Source organism: Chelonoidis abingdonii, chromosome 15 (assembly GCF_003597395.2).
Source record: "Chelonoidis abingdonii isolate Lonesome George chromosome 15, CheloAbing_2.0, whole genome shotgun sequence".
Classification (NCBI taxonomy): domain Eukaryota; kingdom Metazoa; phylum Chordata; order Testudines; family Testudinidae; genus Chelonoidis; species Chelonoidis abingdonii.
The window spans coordinates 34,627,427-34,649,192 of NC_133783.1; the positions used below are offsets into that span (position 1 = coordinate 34,627,427).

At 42.0% G+C, this 21,766-nt stretch overlaps 1 protein-coding gene across 2 annotated transcripts in view; it reads left to right on the forward strand.

The window, feature by feature from the left end:
• The window catches only part of IDE (insulin degrading enzyme), a 117,401-nt gene that overhangs the window by 19,937 nt on the left and 75,698 nt on the right, over positions 1-21,766 (forward strand). For both annotated transcript variants that reach the window (XM_075072701.1, XM_075072702.1), the window contains exons 4-9: positions 1,458-1,627; positions 6,822-6,944; positions 15,649-15,761; positions 16,233-16,395; positions 20,052-20,144; positions 20,745-20,836. In XM_075072701.1, coding sequence (XP_074928802.1) covers positions 1,458-1,627; positions 6,822-6,944; positions 15,649-15,761; positions 16,233-16,395; positions 20,052-20,144; positions 20,745-20,836 — 754 coding nt within the window. The remainder of the gene's footprint in view (positions 1-1,457; positions 1,628-6,821; positions 6,945-15,648; positions 15,762-16,232; positions 16,396-20,051; positions 20,145-20,744; positions 20,837-21,766) is intronic.

Below are 21,766 nucleotides of genomic sequence, written 5' to 3' on the forward strand. Positions count from 1 at the left end.
CTTTCTCCTGCCTTTTGTCTATTTAGACTGTAAGCCTTTTTGGGCAGGGATTCTCTCTTATTATTAAGGCTACGTTTTAGTCATAAATATTTTTAGTAGAATTGATGGATCAATCATGGGCAATAAAGAAAAATTCACACCCCGTGAGCAGTCCATGATTTTTTCTATATACCCCTGACTAAAACTTGGTGGGGAGAGAGACTCGGGAGGGCAGTCTGGGGAGCGCTGCAGGTGCTGGGAAGGGGAAGGCGCTGGGGGGGGGGGGCACCCTGCAAGCGTGGGGCTGAGGCAGGTTCCCCACCTGGCTCCTGGGAAGCGGTGACCCTAGCTCCATGTGCTGCCTCTGCTCCGCCTCAAGCCCCAGTTCTGCATCTCCCATTGACTGGGAACCACAGCCAATAGGAGCTGTGGGGGCAGTGCCTGTGGGCAGAGGCAGCAAGTGGAGCTAGGAGCTGAGGGAGTGGGAGTTGCTGTCGCCCTTCCGGGGAGCTCCCTCCCAGCTAAGCACTGCCTCGCACCCCAACTCCCAGTCCTGAGCCCCCCAACACCCAAACTCCTACTGCTAGGGGGCAGGGGGACCCAAGACTGCCCCAGCAGCACCCGGTGCGACTGGCCCAGGGGCTGCCTGAGCTGCTCAAGTGGCTCCTGGGCAAGGCACACTAGCTGCTGCAGAAGTCACAAAGGTCACAGAAAGTCATGGAATGGTGACTTCCATGATCTCTGTGACAAATACGGAGCCTTATTTATTATGTGTTTGAATGATGCCTAATACAATGGGACTCTGATCACTGTTGGGACCTCTAGGGCTATAATGATAAAGATCACATGATCGTGAATAGTTAGATTTTTAGATGGAAATGACAAAAGTAACATGGTATGAACATCTTGGTTATTAAATGAAGGATAAAATGAAAAATTGAAATGAATTTATGGGCTGAGTTGCATCAGTTACAGAAAATGCATTTATAGTGAGCGATATAATGTAATATATATAAATATTTATGGCGTGTATAGATCAAGGTTTATATATTTTGTTTGGTTTTACTTAGGTTTGCATAAGTCTGTATAACATTTATATAACCTTCAATAAATATTAAAAAATAAACATTTGACATCCTCCATGTCACTGCACTGTATTAACAAGAGTGTTGGATTCTCACAACACTCTTCTATGGTAAGTAAGTCATTACTGATATTTTACAGCTGGAGAAACTGAGGAGGAGGAGATTAAGTGATTTGACTAAAACCACACAGCGAGTCTGTGGCAAATCCAGGACTGGTTTCAGGAGTTCTGAGGTTCTAGTCTTACACTCTTAATTAACAACAAATTAAAACATGAGTTTTCAGACTTCATGGTTTGGGGGCTGGTTTTTGTTGTTTTATTTTTTATGTGCAATAATCCTGTCTTGGAAAAGATTTACATTTTAGTTGTGTAAATTTGTAAAATTTTCTTTTAGGTTTGCCCAGTTTTTCCTATGCCCTTTGTTTGATGAGAGCTGCAAGGAAAGGGAGGTGAATGCTGTTGATTCCGAGCATGAAAAGAATTTAATGAATGATGCCTGGCGATTGTTTCAGTTGGAGAAAGCTACTGGAAGTCCCAATCATCCCTTCAGTAAATTTGGAACAGGTTTGTTAGAATAGAATCACCCATCTATTAGAGCTGACATAAGATCAGAGCTGTAACCAGGGTGAGGCAAGTGCGGCAGCCGCAGGGGTGGAAGAATGGGGTGGAAGAAGATGGAAAAAAATGGTAGAGGATGCAAATATGCTTGCTCTCCCCAGGCGCAAAAATGCCCCATTAAAGTTCTGCATAAAATCCATGCTGAGACTGTTTATGTAAAACTGGTGAAGATAGGACTGAGAACAATTTCCTTTTTCCCTCCATACATGTTTGTTGTGAGGATTCATTACATCTTTCACACAATAGATTAAAAAAAGAACTGGACAAAAACATGGAACAAACTGATACAAGACTAGGTGTTTGGTGATGAGACAACTTTTATGATGATGATTTCAGCAGTAGACGATTCTTTTATGACTGGAAGTGAGTCTCCCAAGTTGGGACTGTAAATCATTGTGAAAGAGAGAGAAAGTGGATGAAGAGTATTTAAATTGCCAGCAGCCAAATAGCATTTTGCTAACAACTGTTGCATTGGGAGGACAAACTGAGGTTTGTAGTAAATCAGGTTAAGTAAATCAGGAAAGCACTGGCGCAATTATTGGATGTGAGCATCAAGACAAAATGCAAAGCATAAATCACAGTGGGCAACAGCGATAGATGGCTAAGAAAAGTGAGGCTTTGGATAAATACACTGATCAGGTGGCTAAATGGCTTTTACAGGGTTTGTTGCTCCTTAGGTGCCCTTTAACAGCTAAAGAGAGCAGAAAGAACATTATTACAATTGATGATGATGTCCTTGGATTCTCAGTTAATATTTAACATTTGGATGTAAGGCTTTCAGAAGGGTTCTCCGGCTGATAAATAGCTGCAATGTCTGACTAATTGGCTGTAGTGTCCTAAAGTGGTAAGATCATTTAGATGAGGACATGTTGACTTTCTCCTAGTAAGGAAGGACCCTCTGAAGTAGGAAACTTTTTAAAAAATGCATAGAGAAAAAATCTAAGGAAAGTGTTGCAGGTTACCTATCTGATGATCCATGGGAGAAAATCCAGTGTCTGTGGATTAATTTCTAATAAGGAAGAAACAGCTTCTGTAATCTCAGCGAGCCAGGGTTTGGTGGTCATGAATCAGCACTGTGCTGATGGAGTGGGACAGAATAATCTTAAATCCCTGTGCTGCTCCCAAGAGGTATCCAGGAAAGTTTCAGAAGACATTTTCTGCATGTTAGAAGAGTTTCTGTTGAAATATTTCTGCCTTATGCCACTGTCATGTCCATAGCTAGCTGTGGGAATTTATGGCTGGTCAGGATTACAGATGTTTTTCTAGATAGGGTGCCTGAAATGTATTCAAATTCAATAGTAATAATACTTAGCTGATAATTCTCAATATGTATAGTGTTATTTTAGGCCCCAATTCTGTAATCAGGTATTTTAAAGAGGACCTTTTTTAGATCCTAGTTGAAGAACCAAAGCCTTAATTTGTGGTTTATTTTTTTTTAATTACACAGAGGGTTGCCAAATGTCTTACACCAGTGGTCGGCAATCTATGGCACGTGAGCCAATTTTTAATGGCACGCGGCTGCCTGCTGGGACACCACGTGCCATTAAGAATCCTGCTGACACGGCAAGCTGCGGGGTCCGTGGCCCCGGGCTGGAGTGCCAGCCCGAGTGCAGCAAACCACTGCCCCCTCCCCCGCCTTCCCCTAGAGTTATGCTGCCGCGCGGGCAGCGGGCAGCGGGCTGCGGCTGGGGCTGGGGCTGGGGCTGGGGCTGGGGCTAGGCACTCCCATGGGGCAGCATTTGGTTCTGTGGGGACGGAAAGACATTCCCCGTTCATCTGGAGCCCTGCTGCTGCACGCACAGTGCTCTGAGGGGTGGGGCGGAGCTGCGCACGCAGGAGTGGCAGCGGCCGGGCTCCGGATGAGTGAGGAGCCTCATGGTAAGGGGGCCGGCTCCGGGGCTGGGGGCAGTGGGGGCAGTCAAGGGACAGGGAGCAGGGTGGATTGGATGAGGGGTGGTTAGGGGCGGGGGTCTCTGGAGGGGGCAGTCAGGGAGCAGTGGGGTTGGATGGGGCATGGGAGTCCTGGGGTCTGTTTGGGGGGTGGATAGGGGTCATGGCAGTCGGGGGCAGGGAGCAAGGAGGGTCCTAGGGGAGCAGTTAGGGTGTGTGGGGGTCTCCGGAGGGGGTGGTCAGGGGACAAGGAGCTGCGGGGGTTGGATGAGTCGAATTCTGGGGGGACTGTCAGGAGGTAGGGGTGTGGAGAGGGGTTGGGGCAGGCAAGGAGCAGGGGGCGGGGGTTGTATGGGTCCAGAGTTCTGGGGATCCTGTCAGGGGGCAGAGAGCGGTTAGATGGGCGTGGGGGTCCAGGGGGTCTGTCTGGGTACAGGGGTGTGGATAAGGGTTGGGGCAGTCAGGGGACAGGTAGGGGGTAGGATCCTAAGGGGGCAGTCAGGGGATAAGGGGCAGGGAGGTTTAGATAGGGGTTGGGGTCCCAGGAGGGGGTAGTCAGAACAAGGAGCGGGGTGGGGGGGGCAGTCACCCAGCCCTCTGCCCTGACCTCCACACGCACCCACTCCTCTGCCCTGAGCCCTGCACTCCCACACATCCCTAGGCTCCTGCCCTGAGCCCTGTACCACCCAGCCCTCTGACTCCTTCAGCCTCCCCCATGACCCCAGTCCTGACTGGCACCCCCACACATACCCAGCCCCCCTACCCTGACACACCTGCACCCCCCTCCCATGCCCCCAGCCCTCTGCCCTGACTCTTGCACCCCCCACATCCCATGCACCCTGCACATCCCCATCCCCATCCAAGCACCAAATGGGAGCCCCTGCACCCTCACTCACATTCCCACCTGCACCCCTCACACCACATGGGAGCTGCCCGGGTAAGTGTCCCACACTCAAACCTCCTGCCCCAACTCTGAGCCCCCTCCTTCATTCTAGCTCCTGGCAAGACCCTTCACCCCCAGCCCTGTGCTCGGTCCACTCCAACTCTCAGCTCAGTGCAGAGAGAGGACGAGAATGGGCCAGAACCAGGGAGAAGGTAGGTCCCCACTGTATGTGAGCAGGGCCGGGACCCCAGACTAGCACTGGGCTGAGCGGGTCCGGCAGCCGGGATCCCGGCTGGCAGGAGCCAGAGGATGGAACCCCTGAGTGGCAGTGAGCTGAGCTGCTCAGCCCACTGCTGGTCTGGGGTCCCGGCCACCAGCCCCACACAGCCCGCTGCTGGTCTGGGGTTCTGGCTGCCAGACCCTTCCCAGCTGGGGTCCCAGCCGCAGGCCCCACTCAGCCCACTGCCAGCCTATGTGAACAGAATCCCAGACCAGCAGCAGGCTGAGTGGGTCGGTGGCAGAAGATCAACATTTTAATTTAATTTTAAATGAAGCTTCTTAAACATTTTGAAAACCTTGTTTATTTTACAATACAAGTTTAGTTGTATAATATATAGACTTGTAGAGAGAGACCTTCTAAAAAACATTAAAATGTATGACCAGCATGCGAAACCTTGAATTAGAGTGAATAAATGAAGACTCGGCACACCACTTCTGAAAGGTTGCTGTCCCCTGTCTTACACTTTGCACGATGCACACATGTGACAGTCCTGTCTGCAGCTGAGATGTTATGCGTTCTGCTGGGCTGCAGGAATGGCTGTAATTCCTACTTCAGGCCACCATGGGTCATTGTGGAACCTATTCTGCCATCAGCCAAGCAGAGACTCCTTGTGCTGCTTCTCATGCTGGATAGACAGTCAGCCCACCAGCTTTCCTCCTAGTATCACCGTTTAGTCTCCAGTAACCCCCATAGACTCATTGCCCACCTAATCCAGCAGCCCCAGATATCTGTCAGCGATTCAACTCCCTCCCCTGACTCCACATACCTTCCAGCAGTCTTCCCGGAACCACCTCTCCCAGACATCAAGCACTGTCTGGTGCTCTGCCTGCCCACCCACATACTTCAGACACTTTCTGGCACTTGTATATATGCTAGCAGCACAATTTTTATAAAATAATCTTCTGGTACCTTACCCTGTTTTTGCCAATCCATTGTCCATTTCTGTGGGATGGAAATGATAGACTTAAACATTTAGGTGAGTCTTTGGAACATGTACTTTTACATTCTGGCGTCAGGCTGAGCTCTGTAAAGGCCAGTAAGTTCCTAACATCTGTGGTCTGTCTGCTTAGCAGAGGTAGAGGGAGATCAGGAAAAGGAAACAACCAACATTTTAAAAACAAGTACTGTTGAAGAACTGTATTTATGTGCTCGTATGCTCTTTTTACTTCAATTTCAAATATAAGTTTTAAAATAAAAGTAATAAATCATTTCATGAAGACTTTGTGTACTTGATACCTGTGGTTCTTAGTTGGCTGAAGTCTTGAAACTATGTACCTGCAACTTCTGGTGCAAGTTTATACTATGCCTGGTGTTTACTTGTTGCCTTGGTGATGTATGTTAATGGCTACCTGTGTTGGAGATTTGTTTAATAGCATGTTTATCCTTCTTGCTGTTGCATATCCTGTGTTATTATCTCCCTCCACCCTATTGCTTCTACACTCCTACCTTCTTATTGAGTGCTCCTGTTTTCTGAATTCTTTGTTTGGCTGTAATGTAAAAATAGTCTTCGAGTTGGTAGCCTATCAAAGCTCTAGAATGTTTCTTTTACAGCCACATGAACACAACAAAAGATTACCAACTGAAGTGGAATGGACTAGAATCCAGCTCTGATCAGCTTGCTTTTCGCAAAATCTGATGTTTTTCTAGTGTTCCCTCACTACTCTTGCACCCGACAAGACTGCTGCTTTAACTACAAACCTAAATATTTTCTTACAGTAAAAGTTTCCGTCAGTACATTAATGTGACGCCTTCAAAAATCAATAGCAGTGACTATTTAAAAGAGAATTTTCCTTTATCTGAAAGAGTCTGTTTGACCTGTAAGTTTTACTGCAAAGTTATCTATTTTCCCAGCCTTTTAAGAAAGGAGTGGGTTGAGGATGGAAGGGTTGATTGGTCCTGATGAGATTAGCCGATATTAATCCAGTCTGATTTTTTTGGTATGTACTTTTATTTAAAAAAAAAAAAAATGTTTGTGCATGCACCTAGAACACAGGGTAATCAGACAGGGTTTTTCAGTGTGTATATGCATATAACGTGTGTGTATGTCTGGCACTAAATATCTTCATGAGTCTTTTCTTGTATCACAGGGAACAAATTCACTTTGGAAACTAGACCAACTAAGGAAGGAATAGATGTAAGACAAGAGCTGTTGAAGTTCCATTCTACTTATTATTCATCAAATTTAATGGCTATTTGTGTCCTAGGACGGGGTGAGTGCCAAACTTTTAATGGTAGTTTCTTGGTTAGCTGAGTATGATTTTTACATTTATTATTTGAATTCTTATAGAAGAAAATAAGACATACTTAAATCAGCTAAGACTTTTTTCTCCAGGCTTTTAAACAAAGGAGGCTGGGGTCCCAATCCTGTAAATATGTGCTTAATTTTAAGCACTGTGAACAGTCCCAATGAAGTCAGTGAGGATACTCATTGCCTGCACAGTTCAGTGTGTGTAAATCTGTGCAGAATTTTTTTTGATTTTTTTCCCCCAGTTCTAAAACTTGCTATGGAATGCTCCATGATAAAGGAGTACTTGTGCCTCAGATAAGAGAGGTTTTAGAAATTTACCACAAGCAGTTTAGCAGATCTAGCCTGAAAATACTTTGCATAATTTGAGATTTTTCTCTGATGCATATTTATGTAATTCCACAATGACCTATAAGCAAAGATAGAAGAGCCAAAGTTTAATCTAGATATTTGTTTTATAGAAATTAGATTAGAAGCCTTTATTTCAGAGCTGCTGTGCACTCAAATTCTAAATTAAGTCAGTTAAAGTTGCAGATGCTCAACACCACCTAGAATCAGGACCATATTTTTTGTGAGGGTTTCAAGAAACTTAATAACAACGTGTTGAAAAACTTTTAAATATACTGGGAGACCAGCATTCATGAGCCACAATAATATAATATACAATAATATAACAGGGGGTGCATACATGATCAGGCAAAATTCAATAAGCAGATATTTCAATTTCAAACTTCCAAATATGTGAAATAAATTATTAATTTTTAAAATAATGGAATTTGATAGATTTTGCTAAATTGTCTCTCTCTTAAGTAACATAATTTGATAATACTCATGCTTTAAAGAAGAGTTAAAGAAGAACAGCAGGATGAACTGTCAAATTACTTTTAGAAAATACTGCTTTTGAGAAAAAATAAAAAATTGCTACAGCAATGACATTGAACATTGCATGGAACATAAACATACCGTATGATGACTTGTACATCCCAGTTAATGCATGTGCTTGAGTACCTTATCTTAAACATATATGAGTAGTCCCACTTACTTCATTGGGACTACTTGCATGTTTAAGAACATTCCTAAATCAGGGCTACTAAGAGTATATGCTATCATAAGAAGATAAGAATGGCCATACTGGGTCAGACCAATGGACCATATAGCCCAGTATCTTGTCTTCTAACAGTGGACAATGCCAGATGCTTCAGAGGGAATGAACAGAACAGGTAATCATCAAGTGATCCATCCCCTGTCACCCATTCCCAGCTTCTGGCAAACAGAGGCAAGGGACACTTAAGAACATGGTTTCCATCTCTGCCCATCCTGGCTAATAGCCATTGATGAACCCATCCTCCCTGCACTTACCTAGTTCTTTTCTGAACCCTGTTAGTCTTGGCCTTCACAACATCCTCTTTCCACAGGTTGACTGTGAGTTATGTGAAGAAATACTTCCTTTTGTTTGATTTTAAACCTGCTGCCTATTAATTTCATTTGGTGACCCCTAGTTCTTGTGGTCTGAGAAGGAATAAATAACACTTCTTTATTTACTTTCTCCACACCAGTCATGATTTTATAGACCTCTATCACATCCCCCCTTAGTTGTCTTTTTGCCATCATCTGCTTTTTTTATCATCAACCTCTGTGGTACTCGCCTCTTTCTATCTTTTAATATGAAATTCAAGTTACATAATTAATGGACTAACTATGTTTGTGGGATTATGACTATAGGCCCACTGAATTGCCTGTGTTCTATTACCCCCCCTCCACTGTTCTGCTGGATGACATGGGGCAAGTCACTTCACCTTTCTGTGCCTTGGTTTCCCCATCTCTAAAATACTGACCTCCATTTAAAGCACTTGACAATTTTCTGATGAAAAGCACTGTATAAGAGCTAGGTGGTATTATTATTATTATGTATTACTTAGTGAGAGTTTTGTGCAAGTATGAACTGCTGGATCAGGCCTCACATGCCTAACTCATGCTATCCTGCTTTAGTATTGCTGCACATGTGGTTTGTAACATTACATGTTGATTAAAGAACTGTGAACATCTTTTTTCCACAGCCTTAATTTGATCTGCAAACTGTTGGTGTGTGTGTTTGTTTAAGGCTCTTTCTTGTTTCCTTTAGCTCAGGGATTCTCCAACTTCATTGCACCATGACCCCCTCCTGACAACAAAAATTACTACATGACCCTAGGAAGGGGGACCAAAGCCTGAGCCTGCCAGAGCCCCGCTGCCCTGGGTGCGGGGGCCCAAGCCCCGCCATTCCAGGTTGGGGGTGGGGAGGGACCAAGCTCAAGGACTTCAGCCCCGGGTGGGGTGCCTGTAACCCTGAGCCCTGCTGCCCAGGGCTGAAGCCAAAATCTGAGCCCCATTCCCCAGGGATGAAGCAGTGCAAATCGGGCTTGGCTTTGGCTTTGGGCCCAGGCAGCAGGGCTTGACTTTGGTCTTGGGTTCCAGCAAATCTAAACTCCAGCCCTGGCGACCCCATTAAAACAGGTTCTGACCCATAGTTTGAGAACCACTGCTTTAGATGTCCTAACAGGAAGGAGGGTGGAGGTGTTTAAGAACTATTTTATTTATTTATTTATTCTTTCATTCATTCATTCATTGTTATTTTTGAGATTGGAAATTCAGTACTTGTTTGTCCTGAAAAAAAAACTCTGATCAGTGGAGAACTAGAAAGATTGCAAAAGCTTGAAAGTAGAGTCTCTGAGAGGGCAACTGATTTTTTTTAATCACTATTTTAAAACTCTTTGTTGATACTTGTTTAATTTCAATGACTAATTAACATGTTAGCTATTAAATGTCTTTGTTAAAGACTCAATATGCTTACTTTTTCAGTAAAGATGTGAGAACTCCAAAATACACATATTCTAAGCCTCCGAGGAGGTTCTCCATGGTTATATCTACTCTACAAAATTAAGTTGACTTAAGTCGATGTACAGTCACCGCAGTAATTAAAGTGATGTTTCATGTTCACAGTATGCTCCTGTCAGTGATGCGTGTTGTCACCAGGAGTGCTACCACTGACTTAACTGAGTGGGGCATTCTGGGCCCCCCTCCTCTGAGGCTCACAACTGGAGCCCCCCCGGGGGGCTGACAGCCCAAGCTATCAGCTCTAGCACAGGGCGGGCTCCAGCTGTGAATCCCACGCAGGACTGAAGTCAACAGTTCATTTAAGTAACACAGTGTCTACATGGACACTGTGTCACTCTGACTACATTGACTTAAGTGCTACTCCTCTCGTGGAGGTGGAGTTAAGTCGATGAAATGGGAGACTTAGATTGGTGGGAGCTACATTTTAGTGTAGATGCTTACAGAATTAGATCAACGTAAGCTGTCTTATGTCAACCAAACTGTAATGTAGAGTAGGCCTAGGAAAACCAGACTTGATATTTCTGTGTTAAAACAAGTATAAGGAAAAAAACATTTTTGGAGTGGGAGTGGAAAAAACTCTTTTTATACAAAAGCAAAGCATAACAATAAATAATTAAAGCCCTTAATATTTTTATTTTTTATTTTTTTGCAGGTTACCTTTAACAGTACTATTGTACCTATCAGAGCTGTTTTTGGGCTTGCTTTGCATGTGACTAAATCATCTTTTTTGAGGTCAAGATGGAATCTTTTTTTCTGCTAGGCAAAATTGGCATGGCATCTGATAAGCTTTCATGCTTCCTCGGAGCATCCTGGAAGCCTGGGTTTTAAGGTTAAAAAGAATATTAGATAGGAATTTAAAATAGAACAAAAGAGAGAAATTAATGAAGGTAATAAATGAGGGCTGGTGTCCGGTGTGATAAAAGGCTTTAGGGGACCAACACCTAGGTAAACCCAAGCATAGGACCAAGGAGGTGGCCGGCACGTCCCCATTGTTCTGTTCGGTACAAGGAGATCTTGATTCTTTTGCAGACTGAGGCACCCCTTTTCTGTATTCTCTCTCCCCTTTGTGAGTAGATTCCATAGCTGGGTTGAATGCTGTCTTAGTAAGGGACGACCTAGGCAAGGGGGCTGATCCTCACTCTATGTGGTTGTATGGCTAAAGGGCAGTTAACCTTGCAGTGGACCTCGTTAATATCACCACTCCCCATCACCACATCCATGTGTTTAATAAACTTGTAGCCTGCTGCTTTAAGTCCCGCCTTGTATTGGTTTCCTCATTCTTCTTTGTATCTTGATTAGTAAGTCCATTAATTCCACCTCAATTAGGTGAATATCATTAGAGATAAGACTCTTTTATGAACATAGACTTAACATAAATTTTATACCTGATGATAAAAATATCCATTGCATTAAAAAAGGAAGTATTCATGTCATAATGAACCTTTAAGTTTAATGCTGCAGGACAAATATAAACATATATTTAAATATCTAAATTTATGTTATAAAATTATGTAAGATTGCAGCCAAGTCTTATTACTCAAGAAGCTGGATTGGACCCTAAAATATTAACACAAAAGTAGTGACAAAGTTATAGTTGTTTGGGTGCTGGTTATTGTGAGTGTGTTTTTAATAGTCTGTGTACATGAATTAAATGTTAAGGTTTGTGTCACCGTACGTATATAACCTTAATTTAGGCTTTCTATTATGGAGCGTGACCCTGCCAGCAGGTAGGGGATCTTGGGGGACAACTAGTGCACTAGTGGGGTGTAAAATAAACTTTATTAAGAAAATGCAAAAACAGAGAAAATTCAATAGTGAGGGGTATGGGGTTTTTTAAGGTAGACAATTGGGGAGGGGTTTCTTTTAGTAAATAGTATAGGGGGTTTCAATAGTGGGGTGCAATACAGTTGGTAACCAATTAACACTGAAATATAAATGTAACAGGTAGCTAGCAATTTCTTATGTAAAGGGTGTGTTACAGCGCAAATACCACACGTAAATCATTAATGGGGAAAAAAGTGTCTATAATATCCAACAACTCTAGGTAAAAAGTGCTGTCACAGTGTATAAATGTAAAATGTGATGGTGTGTTGCAAAAAAAGAGGCTAACCAATGGGGTTTATTATGCTAGACTTTTCAGTAATAACAATTGAGTGTTGGGCAGTAGGAGTGGGTGAACACGTGGTGGACAGGGATTAAAAGAGAAGAGAGAGAATAGGCATGGTACGGGAATGAGGTTGTTGGGGATTGAGGAGAGGAGAGCATGTTGATGCAGTAGCGCAGAAGATGGTTTAAACTCAGGGAGACTAGAGCGCAGACAGCTGCAAGTTTTAACAGTGACTGGGGAGCCTGAGGAGTGGCGGGGCAGCGGGAAAGACAGACGCTTAACCACAATTCATACAGACACAGCAAAAATCATTATCTATGATCTACTTAACCAAGACTGCAACCAATAGCAAGTAACATGAGAAAACATATGGCACCAATTTTTTAACTAACTACAAGAGCACAATTTACAACATTCTCTTAAACTAACTCAACACAAGCTATGAAAATGAAATTAGACAACTTAATCTAGACTAAGAACTGACTCACTAGGCTCGCTACCTTAGCCCAGATGGGGAGGAGGGGCTGCTAAGCTGGCACGCCAGGATCCAGCTCCAAGGAAGCAGCGGATGTGATCGACAAGCAAGTGATACAGCTGAAAGCAGAAGTCCACAGGCAAAGCCCACAGGATCAGAGCTTAGCACGGCACAAACTTATTTTAGCGGAAAGTGCCGCGAGGTTTAGGAAGAGGTTTTAAGACACAGAAAGTTTAGCTTGAGTGTGCGGGGAGACAGAGCCGAGCAGCTAAAATAATAAAATAAGTCTCGAAAATCACAGAGGATTCTTACCAGCCCCAAGGTAGCAGCGATATGGCAGAAGCAGCAAGAACATCAGAAGGTAGGTACGGTCCGATAATCAGGAGATCTCTCAGGCAGCAATTCGTTCTTCATGGGAGGGGAGTTTAAAAATGGGGTACGTTCAAAACAAACTGAGAGCGGAGAGAGGGCCCCCCAAAGACCCCTCGCTGATCAGATCCAGGTTGGCAAAGCAAGGACCTTTCCTGTCCCGGTCTGATCAGAAATGTCTGGTTTTAAGGCAAACGTAGGCAGTTTCCCACCAGTATTTTGATTGGCTCTCTTGATACAGGGAGGAGAGGAGGCAGGGAAATCCTGCAGGTGAGCACAGAGATGCTGGGCATAGTTGTGCATATGGTACTCAAAAGCACTATGAGGCCTATGACTCATGCCAGGATCTTAAAAACACAATAGGTCTTGCCAGCCTCTGGACATTTGGGCCTGACCCTACATAAGCCCATGGTTGCAAGGTGATAAACAGGACTAACCCTTTGAACAGGGCAGTGGTCCCACTTAGCACAAGTGGCCATCCCTTTGAGAAGGGCAATGGCTCTTGGTAAACAACTTAACAGCCAGGGAGGGGCGGCCACAGGAGGAGAACAAAATGGAGTATGGGGACAGCTGTAAGAAACAAAATGGAATAGGGGGATAGCTGTAACAGACAGAGCAGTGTGTGTTAGTGACTCTATTGTTAAGAATGAGAATGGAGCTTACTGTATTCTCTAAAATGCACATAGACGGATTGTCTTAAATTGCTGTACCACATCAGGGCCAGAGATAGAATTAATGGTACAAATTTGGGGTCAGTGGGTGAAGATATTCCTGAAACACCTCATTTGAAAATTCACTAATTCTTACAATCTTTTCTTTTTTTTGCCTGCAGTTAGGTAAAAATCTGTAGGCAGGATTCTCATGAAAATGACAAGAGTGGACTTCCCCTGATCTCAGCTAGTGAACCATTTTCACAGTGCAATCTTAAAAAAGTTACTGCCATTTCTTCCTGGTTCTTTCAGTGCTCAGGGTGCATAAGGCTGATGCAAACCAGAAATTGAAACACAGCATGTCGGTTTCAGCGTGTTCTAAAACTTTCAGAAATGTTCAGGTCATCTTGAAATGTGATATACCAGCTGAGAGTATGGGATACAGTTTGAGGTATAAATTTGGGTTCACCTAATCAAAAGGTTTCTGAGATACTGCTTTTATTTTTCAGAGTGCTCCAACGTGTAGGCAGATTGCTTTGAAAATAGCTATGCCATGTCAGAGTACAAGGTGCAAATTTAGACACAGTGTATTGCGGGGTTCCCAGGATAAAGTCTCTCCCTCAAGTGAGCTTTAATTTTTAGAGTGCTTTAGAATCAGGCCTGCAGCACTGAAAACAGGGTAGCTGAGAAAGGATATACTCTGCGCATGTCACAGATACGTAGTGTGAAACAGGACTGGAGAGCTGAGAATGGGCATGCTTGATGTGTACCACAGACACAGGTTGCTGATTTGGGGACCTGAAAATAGGTAGGTTCAATGCATCCTGTAGGCACATAATACTGAGACTGGGTGGGGAGCTGAGATCAGGACAATTGCTTAGTCTCATGCTCAGCTCAGTGCTCAGGCTCCTCATGAACAAGTTCAGTAAGAGAGATGCTGAGTGATTAACCTGTCGAACAACTCAGCTGCTAGCTTATGCTGAGTGGTACTGATCTGCAGTGTTAGTGACCATAAGTTCAACTCTCCCTCCTTGGTTGACTCCCATGATTTAAGTTTATGCAGGTTGGATCTGTAGATCCAGCTAAAAACTATGGGCAATATCCACACAAAAATGTATTCTCTCTGGCCCCTGAACTCCTCTAGTGTCTGATACCAAGGGCCAGTCTAAAATGCACTGATCTACTGAAAGCCTTGAAAGCAGTACACAGTCTAGGACTCCCCTTACCCGTGTGGCAGTATCTCCATCTGGTAACTGAGGTGCTGGAAGGAGTGCCGTAAGCTGCCTCTTCACAACCACTTTATCAGAAAAACAAGGAAAATTCACGTTCAAAAAGCTTTACCATGGAGTTAAGGTTTTAGATGCCCAGTGCTGCTCATGCCGTTCTAGAATGTGAAAGTTTTAATAAATAAAAAGGGTAACATTACAAGAAAAAACCAAAACATTTGAAGACTTTGCCTCGTGGGGATGGCAATGGAACTGGGAATTTAATAGTTCCTGTCCCCTCACCATCCAAATTGCCATGTTCTCCGCATGCAGGACAACTCCAAATCAGCACTCCTATTTATACTGTCCAGCAGACTCTTACTGTGCTCTGTGAAGCACCATTGATCCAGGAGGTTTTGCTGCTGCTTGGCAGGGGCTGAGGAGTAAGATGTTGTGATCTGCTTGAGGGACTCCATAGGGTAGAGAACCAAGGGAGCAAACTTAAGGTGGTATTGGAAATATCACTTTAACTCTGTATTTTCTGGTTTTTCACTGTTTGAATTTTGGCAATTAAACTCACACTCTGGAAGGGCATAAGGCGCATGGGGCAGTGCTGAGCATCAATATACTGGATTCCTTGTTAATTATGCTTTTTACATGTTAATAGTTTTTAATGTTTGTATGTGTTTATATGGTTGATATGTCATCTCTTGAACTGTTCTTGGCAGTCTTAACTTCAACTTAAAGATTTTTTTAGTTTGGAATTTATTTTAACCACAGTTGAAATCTTGTTTATAAAGCACAAAACCTTATCTATAAGTAATAAAAATAAATCTCAGAATATTTTCCCTCTCTCCACTTGGTGGTGGTGGTGGGAGAGGCATTAAGTCCAACCTTATAATTATTATTTTTCTAAAAGAAATATATAAGTCCCAGATTGCTGGAATATTCTGACAGTGATTGTGCTGTTTCTAATTATTCTCTTTTAGAATCCTTGGATGAGCTGACCGGTTTGGTAGTGAAGCTATTTTCAGAAGTAGAGAACAAAAATGTTCCATTACCAGAATTTCCTGAACATCCTTTCCAAGAAGAACATCTTCGGGTAAGTAGTGAGACTTTCTGGTATACATTCTCTGAAGACCTTAACTCTGTTTTCCTACTTTTTTCATGTAGAAATAACACCATCATACACTTTACTACAACTACTACTACAGGTGTCTATAGACAATACAGCTTAATCTAGCTAAGGTCATAGTTAAAATTGTGCATTTGAATGTGATTGAGAGAAATTGAGAAATGAAGATTCCAAATATATGTTTGGGTGCTAAGGCTTGTGAGTTGAGATTGCTATGATTGTAAATGTTGGTTAATTTGTTTCTGAGCTTTTAACAATTGTGTTGATAAGAAATGTACATAAGTAGCCTTAACTCTTAAGTAAATGTTTTGGGTTTTTGTTTTTTTTTTGTATGGTATAGGTGTGTGTGTAGTTAACAGTGTGTATAGGAGGGTATAATATATGCTCCTGAAAAGATGAAATACTAGAATTAATGGAATGTTTTATTTTTACTTCTAGCAACTTTACAAAGTGGTACCTATTAAGGACATTAGAAATCTTTATGTCACGTTTCCAATACCGGACCTTCAGAAATACTATAAATCAAACCCTGGTCATTACCTTGGTCATCTCATTGGGCATGAAGGTCCAGGAAGTCTTTTATCAGAACTCAAAGCTAAAGGTAAGCCCACTGGAAGTGAACTGTTAAAAGTAGTGCATTAAATATGCCTTTAAGCCTCGGAGCAATATTTCACTTCAGGTTGACCTCTGAAAATTAAAAGCTTAAATATCAGAAATCAAAATAAATTAAATCTTAATTCTAAGGCATTTCTTAGGTATTCCTTTTTCTCTGTTTAGTTACAAAGAAAACCTCAAATACTGAAACTATTGTTTCTTGGATCCCATTTTACTGTGTTTGGTAACTTTCTGTACATATCATCATTTTTATTAAAGTTTAGCCAGATTATTAACTGCAAAACCATTTTACTGAATACCATCCATGTCTACAGTGTATACCACTGAGATATCCATTACCACCAGAATACAAGTTCATGCCCAAAACAACTGCAAAGAAATATAGACATTGATATTTCCCTTACGGTAACTATACATATTGCTTTCTCAGAAGGAGTTTGTTTTTTTCTGTGCCTCTTCTGGGGCATCCTTGATTCTCAAGGGTGGTGTAGCCTCTTATTCTTTCTCTTTAAGGGGCTCTGTGACCCATCTTAGTACCAATGGGAATTGCAAGGCATGATAATATGAGGGCATTGTTGATCTGTTATCTGTTGTGTGGTAATAGATGAAAGTGAGGAGGTCCTTACTGGTATCTTCACCAAATATCCTATTGTCAGGATATGACTTCTATGCAGGATAGTAGAGGGACCCATTCCTTTCTATCCTTTCTAGTTGATAGACTGGCAGGCCAGGCATCTTTCACTTCCACTTTTCTGCAGTTTTGTGTGTCCCAGAAATGTGCAGGTTTTCGATGAGGACTCTGTCTTTTGTATGCAATTCTTGGTGTCTGGCCTGGAGGCCACAGAGTGTTTTGTTATTATGATTGTTCTGTTGTGCAGCGGAAGTGACCTGTTGGTATGTCTCTTGAAGTTGTTCTTTTAGACGGGTAGTCTGTTGAAAACAGTATACTGAACTGATGTGTCTCCATCTGAAGTGAGGGCCGTGGGCCAGATAGTAATCTTTAAGGGGCACCCCACAACTTCCAATGTAAATATTTGCCAGTTGGGGATACAACCAGAAGCTATTCCTCATGCGTATGTTTACTTCACAAGCCTGTACATTGCTTCCCTACCATAGCTGGCTAAATCCAACATTCAGGTGCTCAGAGGACAGATCTAGGATTGAAGGATGTTTTGGTAGCAGTGATAAAAGGACACTCTTTTAGGCCTCTACAGTAAAGTCCATGCATGCTGACATACCTTTACTACTCTGAGTAGGAGTCCACTAGCAGAAATGCCAAAACAAAGTTTTACAGTAGATAGCTTATTGACCAAACATTAGAAGCTAAGGTGAGTGTCCAGTGGCTTCATTATGTGTATAATTATAGGTAAATACAAGATGAGACACTGACTTTGATTGTGTTTCTGATGAGAGTCCTGTGTACCCAACCTGTTTTAACAGCATGCCGTTGAACCTCTCCTTCTGAAGGTCTCCCTGTGGGTGATAAGGGGTAGTTCCTTTTTTTTGGTACCCTTACGAGGTGTAGCAGCTCTTGATGAGGCAACTTTCAAAATTTCATCCTTGGTCTGTGGTAATGCACAATAATGCACAATACGTTGGCATATTCTTCCTACAATATGTTGGCAAGTTGATACTTCGTGAGGTAAGCTTGTGCATACCTTGTGAAGTGGTCCCAATAAAGTAAAGTATTCCCAATATTCTTAGTCTGTTTCCAAAGAGAGAGAGTCCATACAGACTAGCTCTGTTGCTTCTACACTAGAAATAGTAATGAGAGGGGCTGTCCTCTCGGATATGTCTATACAACAACTAGACACTCAGTCACGCCTCAGTCCAGTCACTTTTCTCAGGCAGTTCTGTTAAGGGTTTATATTCTGTTGTGGTCTACACATGACAGAGTGTCTGCACCAATGTTTATATTTCCAGGATGGTACTTCAGGCTTAAGTCATGTATTATTAACACAGACACGCAACTTTATCCTATTGCACCCAGTTTTGCAGTAGTGAGTGCATAGGTCAGCAGGTTATCTATTCTGACTTGAATTCTATCTATTCTGACTTGAAATTTCACCCCATAGAACTAGTCATGAAACTTTTCTATTATTGCTCACTTGAGCACAAGGATCTCCAACTTGTGAGCAGCATACCATTTCTCAGAGTCTACCGGTCTTTTGCTAGCAAATGGCTATACAATGTTACCCTTCTGGATGCTCCTGGTAAAGCACAGCTTCATGCCCACTCAGACTGGCATTTGTGTGTAGGATGTAAGGCTTTTTGCAAGGTATTTACGTGCCAGATATGCTAAACATTCATATGCCCCCTCATGCTTCGGCCACCATTCCAGAGGACATGCTTCCATGCAGTATTATCTCCTGTAAATGTAAACAAACTTGTTTGTCTTAGCAGTTGGCTGAACAAGAAGTCGGACTGAGTGGACTTGTAGGCGTTGAAGTTTTGCATTGATTTGTTTTTGAATGCAGTTACGTAACCAAAAAAAAAAAAAATCTACATTTGTAAGTTGTACTTTGTCATGACAAAGAGATTGCACTACAGTACTTGTATGAGATGAATTGAAAAATACTGTTTCTTTAGTTTATCATTTTTACAATGCAAATATTTGTAATAAAAATAATATACACATTCATTTAAATTACAACACACAATACAATACATATGAAAATGTAGAAAAACATCCAAATATGTAATACATTTCGATTGGTATTCTATTGTTAGCAGTGTGATTTAAAGCTGCGATTAATCGTGATTAATTTTTTGAGTTAATTGCACGAGTTAACTGCGATTAATTGATAGCTCTACTATTTATAGTTTCAACCCACTCTCTTTTAGCTGATCATGGACTTTCATGAGCCAAATTTCATGCTTCTCTAGGGTGCTGTTGAATACGGCCAAGTCATCAAGCTATACCAAGACTGCCATCAGTCTCTCTCTGCCTTCTCCGTCAGTCCCTGGAATGTGGCTGAGGCACCTGGGATGTCTTGGGCCATGTGCTTGAACTGGTAGAATCCAGTGGACAAACGAAGGCAATTTTCTCCTTGAACTCTACCCCCACTGGAATCTAGTAATAGACACAGTGCAAATGCCATTTGTACCCCAGTCAGACAATCCAAAATCATCCACTCATGACATCCTGTATTGGGCAGAATAGTCCTCTTGTTGGGTGTCCGGTAGTTGATTTGCATGTGGACAGTACTGGTTTTCTTCCTGGTCAATACAATGGGAGAAGCATGCTGTCTTCTTGACTCAATGGTAACGCCAGCAGCCATCAGCCACTGCCAGTATCACCGGACGTCTTCCACATCAGCTGTGGCAAAATGCCTGGATCTCTCCATGAATGGGATCATGTCTGTGGGAGCTCCTGTGAGCTGCTTCTCTGAAGCCCCAAACTGGCAAAGGGACTACAGTTTACATGCACATATCCTCTTCAGCTTCTGATAATATTGTGTGTATTTAATCCTCCTTTTAACCTGTTTATGAAATAGGTACTCCGCATATAAGTTGTTTGACACACGTTTTCTTCAGAGTGTATGTTTTGTATATATAAATTACTATCACCAAAAATGTTTAGAGAAACAGCATAAATCAACACACTTTTTTTTGAAATATATTTTCTTCTTAATTTCATAGGCTGGGTAAATACTCTGGTTGGAGGACAGAAAGAGGGTGCTAGAGGTTTCATGTTCTTCATCATTAACGTGGACCTGACAGAGGAAGGGCTTTGTAAGTGAAGAATTGTTTTTCAGTCTCCTCTATTAAAAAGCAAGATGCACTCTGGCTTTTATTCTCTTATCCAAAGAGTCTAATTATATTAATAACTTACAAACTGATACATTTATGTACATTGACTGTGCTCCGTGAAAGTGTTCTGGATGTTGATCCTCTTAATAAGTTGAGAAGCGTGTTGTTTGCCAAGCAGTGAGAAACCAACTGTAAATGAGTGTATTGAATAAGACCATTTCACAAAAGAAATGTTTGATATTAATTTCTCCTCAAATATAATAAGCTGTTACACTGTACATGCTACATGGTCCATACCATATAAATCTGTATTGAAATGATAATGCTTATATGCACAGAGAAAAATTAACCTGTTCAAAGTATTATATAGAAAATAAAGCTTTGGTTCAATAAGGTACTTAAACATATGCCTCATTTCATTTCACCGTGCACATACTTCAATACCTTGTTGAATTAAGTCCTAATTAACCAAAGTTGAAGACTTTTTTTTTTCATAATTTTTTTAAGTCTATTTTTAGGTGAAGACATTATTTTTTAAGATGCAGAAAGGAATTTTTTAAGTGTGTAATCTTTGTTTTTCAGTGCATGTTGAAGATATAATTTTGCACATGTTTCAGTATATTCAAAAACTACGTACGGAAGGACCTCAAGAATGGGTTTTCCAAGAATGCAAGGTAGTTTTATATTATAGTAGCAATTCTCTATTAATTTGTTCTTATAGTTAGAATTTGGATGTTAGAGGACCAAATTCCATGGCTGTCCAATCCCTATTAGAATTTCTTTCACAAATCTACATTAGCAGTTTGTATGACACTATAACATTTATTAAAAAATTAAAGTAGAACTTTATACTTTGAATACACCAGTATTTTTAATATAAATACAGAATGCTATTTCTGAGCCAGATGAGTGGTCTAGATCATAGTCCTACCTTCTGTGGCTGCATAGAGGTGTCAGGAGAAGTATTACATGCCCCCTCAATGCACTTGCCTGGCTTTCTTCCATCTTCATTACAGGTGTGGGAGAAAACAGGAACTGCACACCTGGGTGGTGGGTGGGGAATGGATGGGACCACCTTCTTCCCCATGTATCAACTGGCACAATTCTGTTGGCACAGGCATGTAGGGGGTTAGTATTCTCTATTACCTTGTGGAACAAGAGCTTAGGAAATTACTTGGTTGGACTCCTCCTAGGCAGTACAGCTGTATCCTGCACGTTCTACAGAATTATTGAAGTGCAGTCTAGTTCTGTGTGATTGTGTGTGCATAGATAGCAAACTTTGAAAGTGCTTTATTAATACTGAGTAATAAAATGTCACTTCTCAGTGGTGATGTGAAATGTAATACAACCCTTTACTCATAAGAGTGTTTCCATTGGGTCACTGGAACTACTCACGTAAGGGGTTACTCATGCAAGTGAATGTTGCAGGATCAGGGCCTTAGCTATACCCTGTTAAACTTAGTCACTAGTAATAGTTTCCCCTTAGACTATTCAGAATATCTTTATCTACTTGACAAGATATAAGATGATATCAGATGTATAGAATGATTAAGGGTCTTATCCAGTCATGTACATATCTAGATTTCAAAGCTTTACAAGCTGCA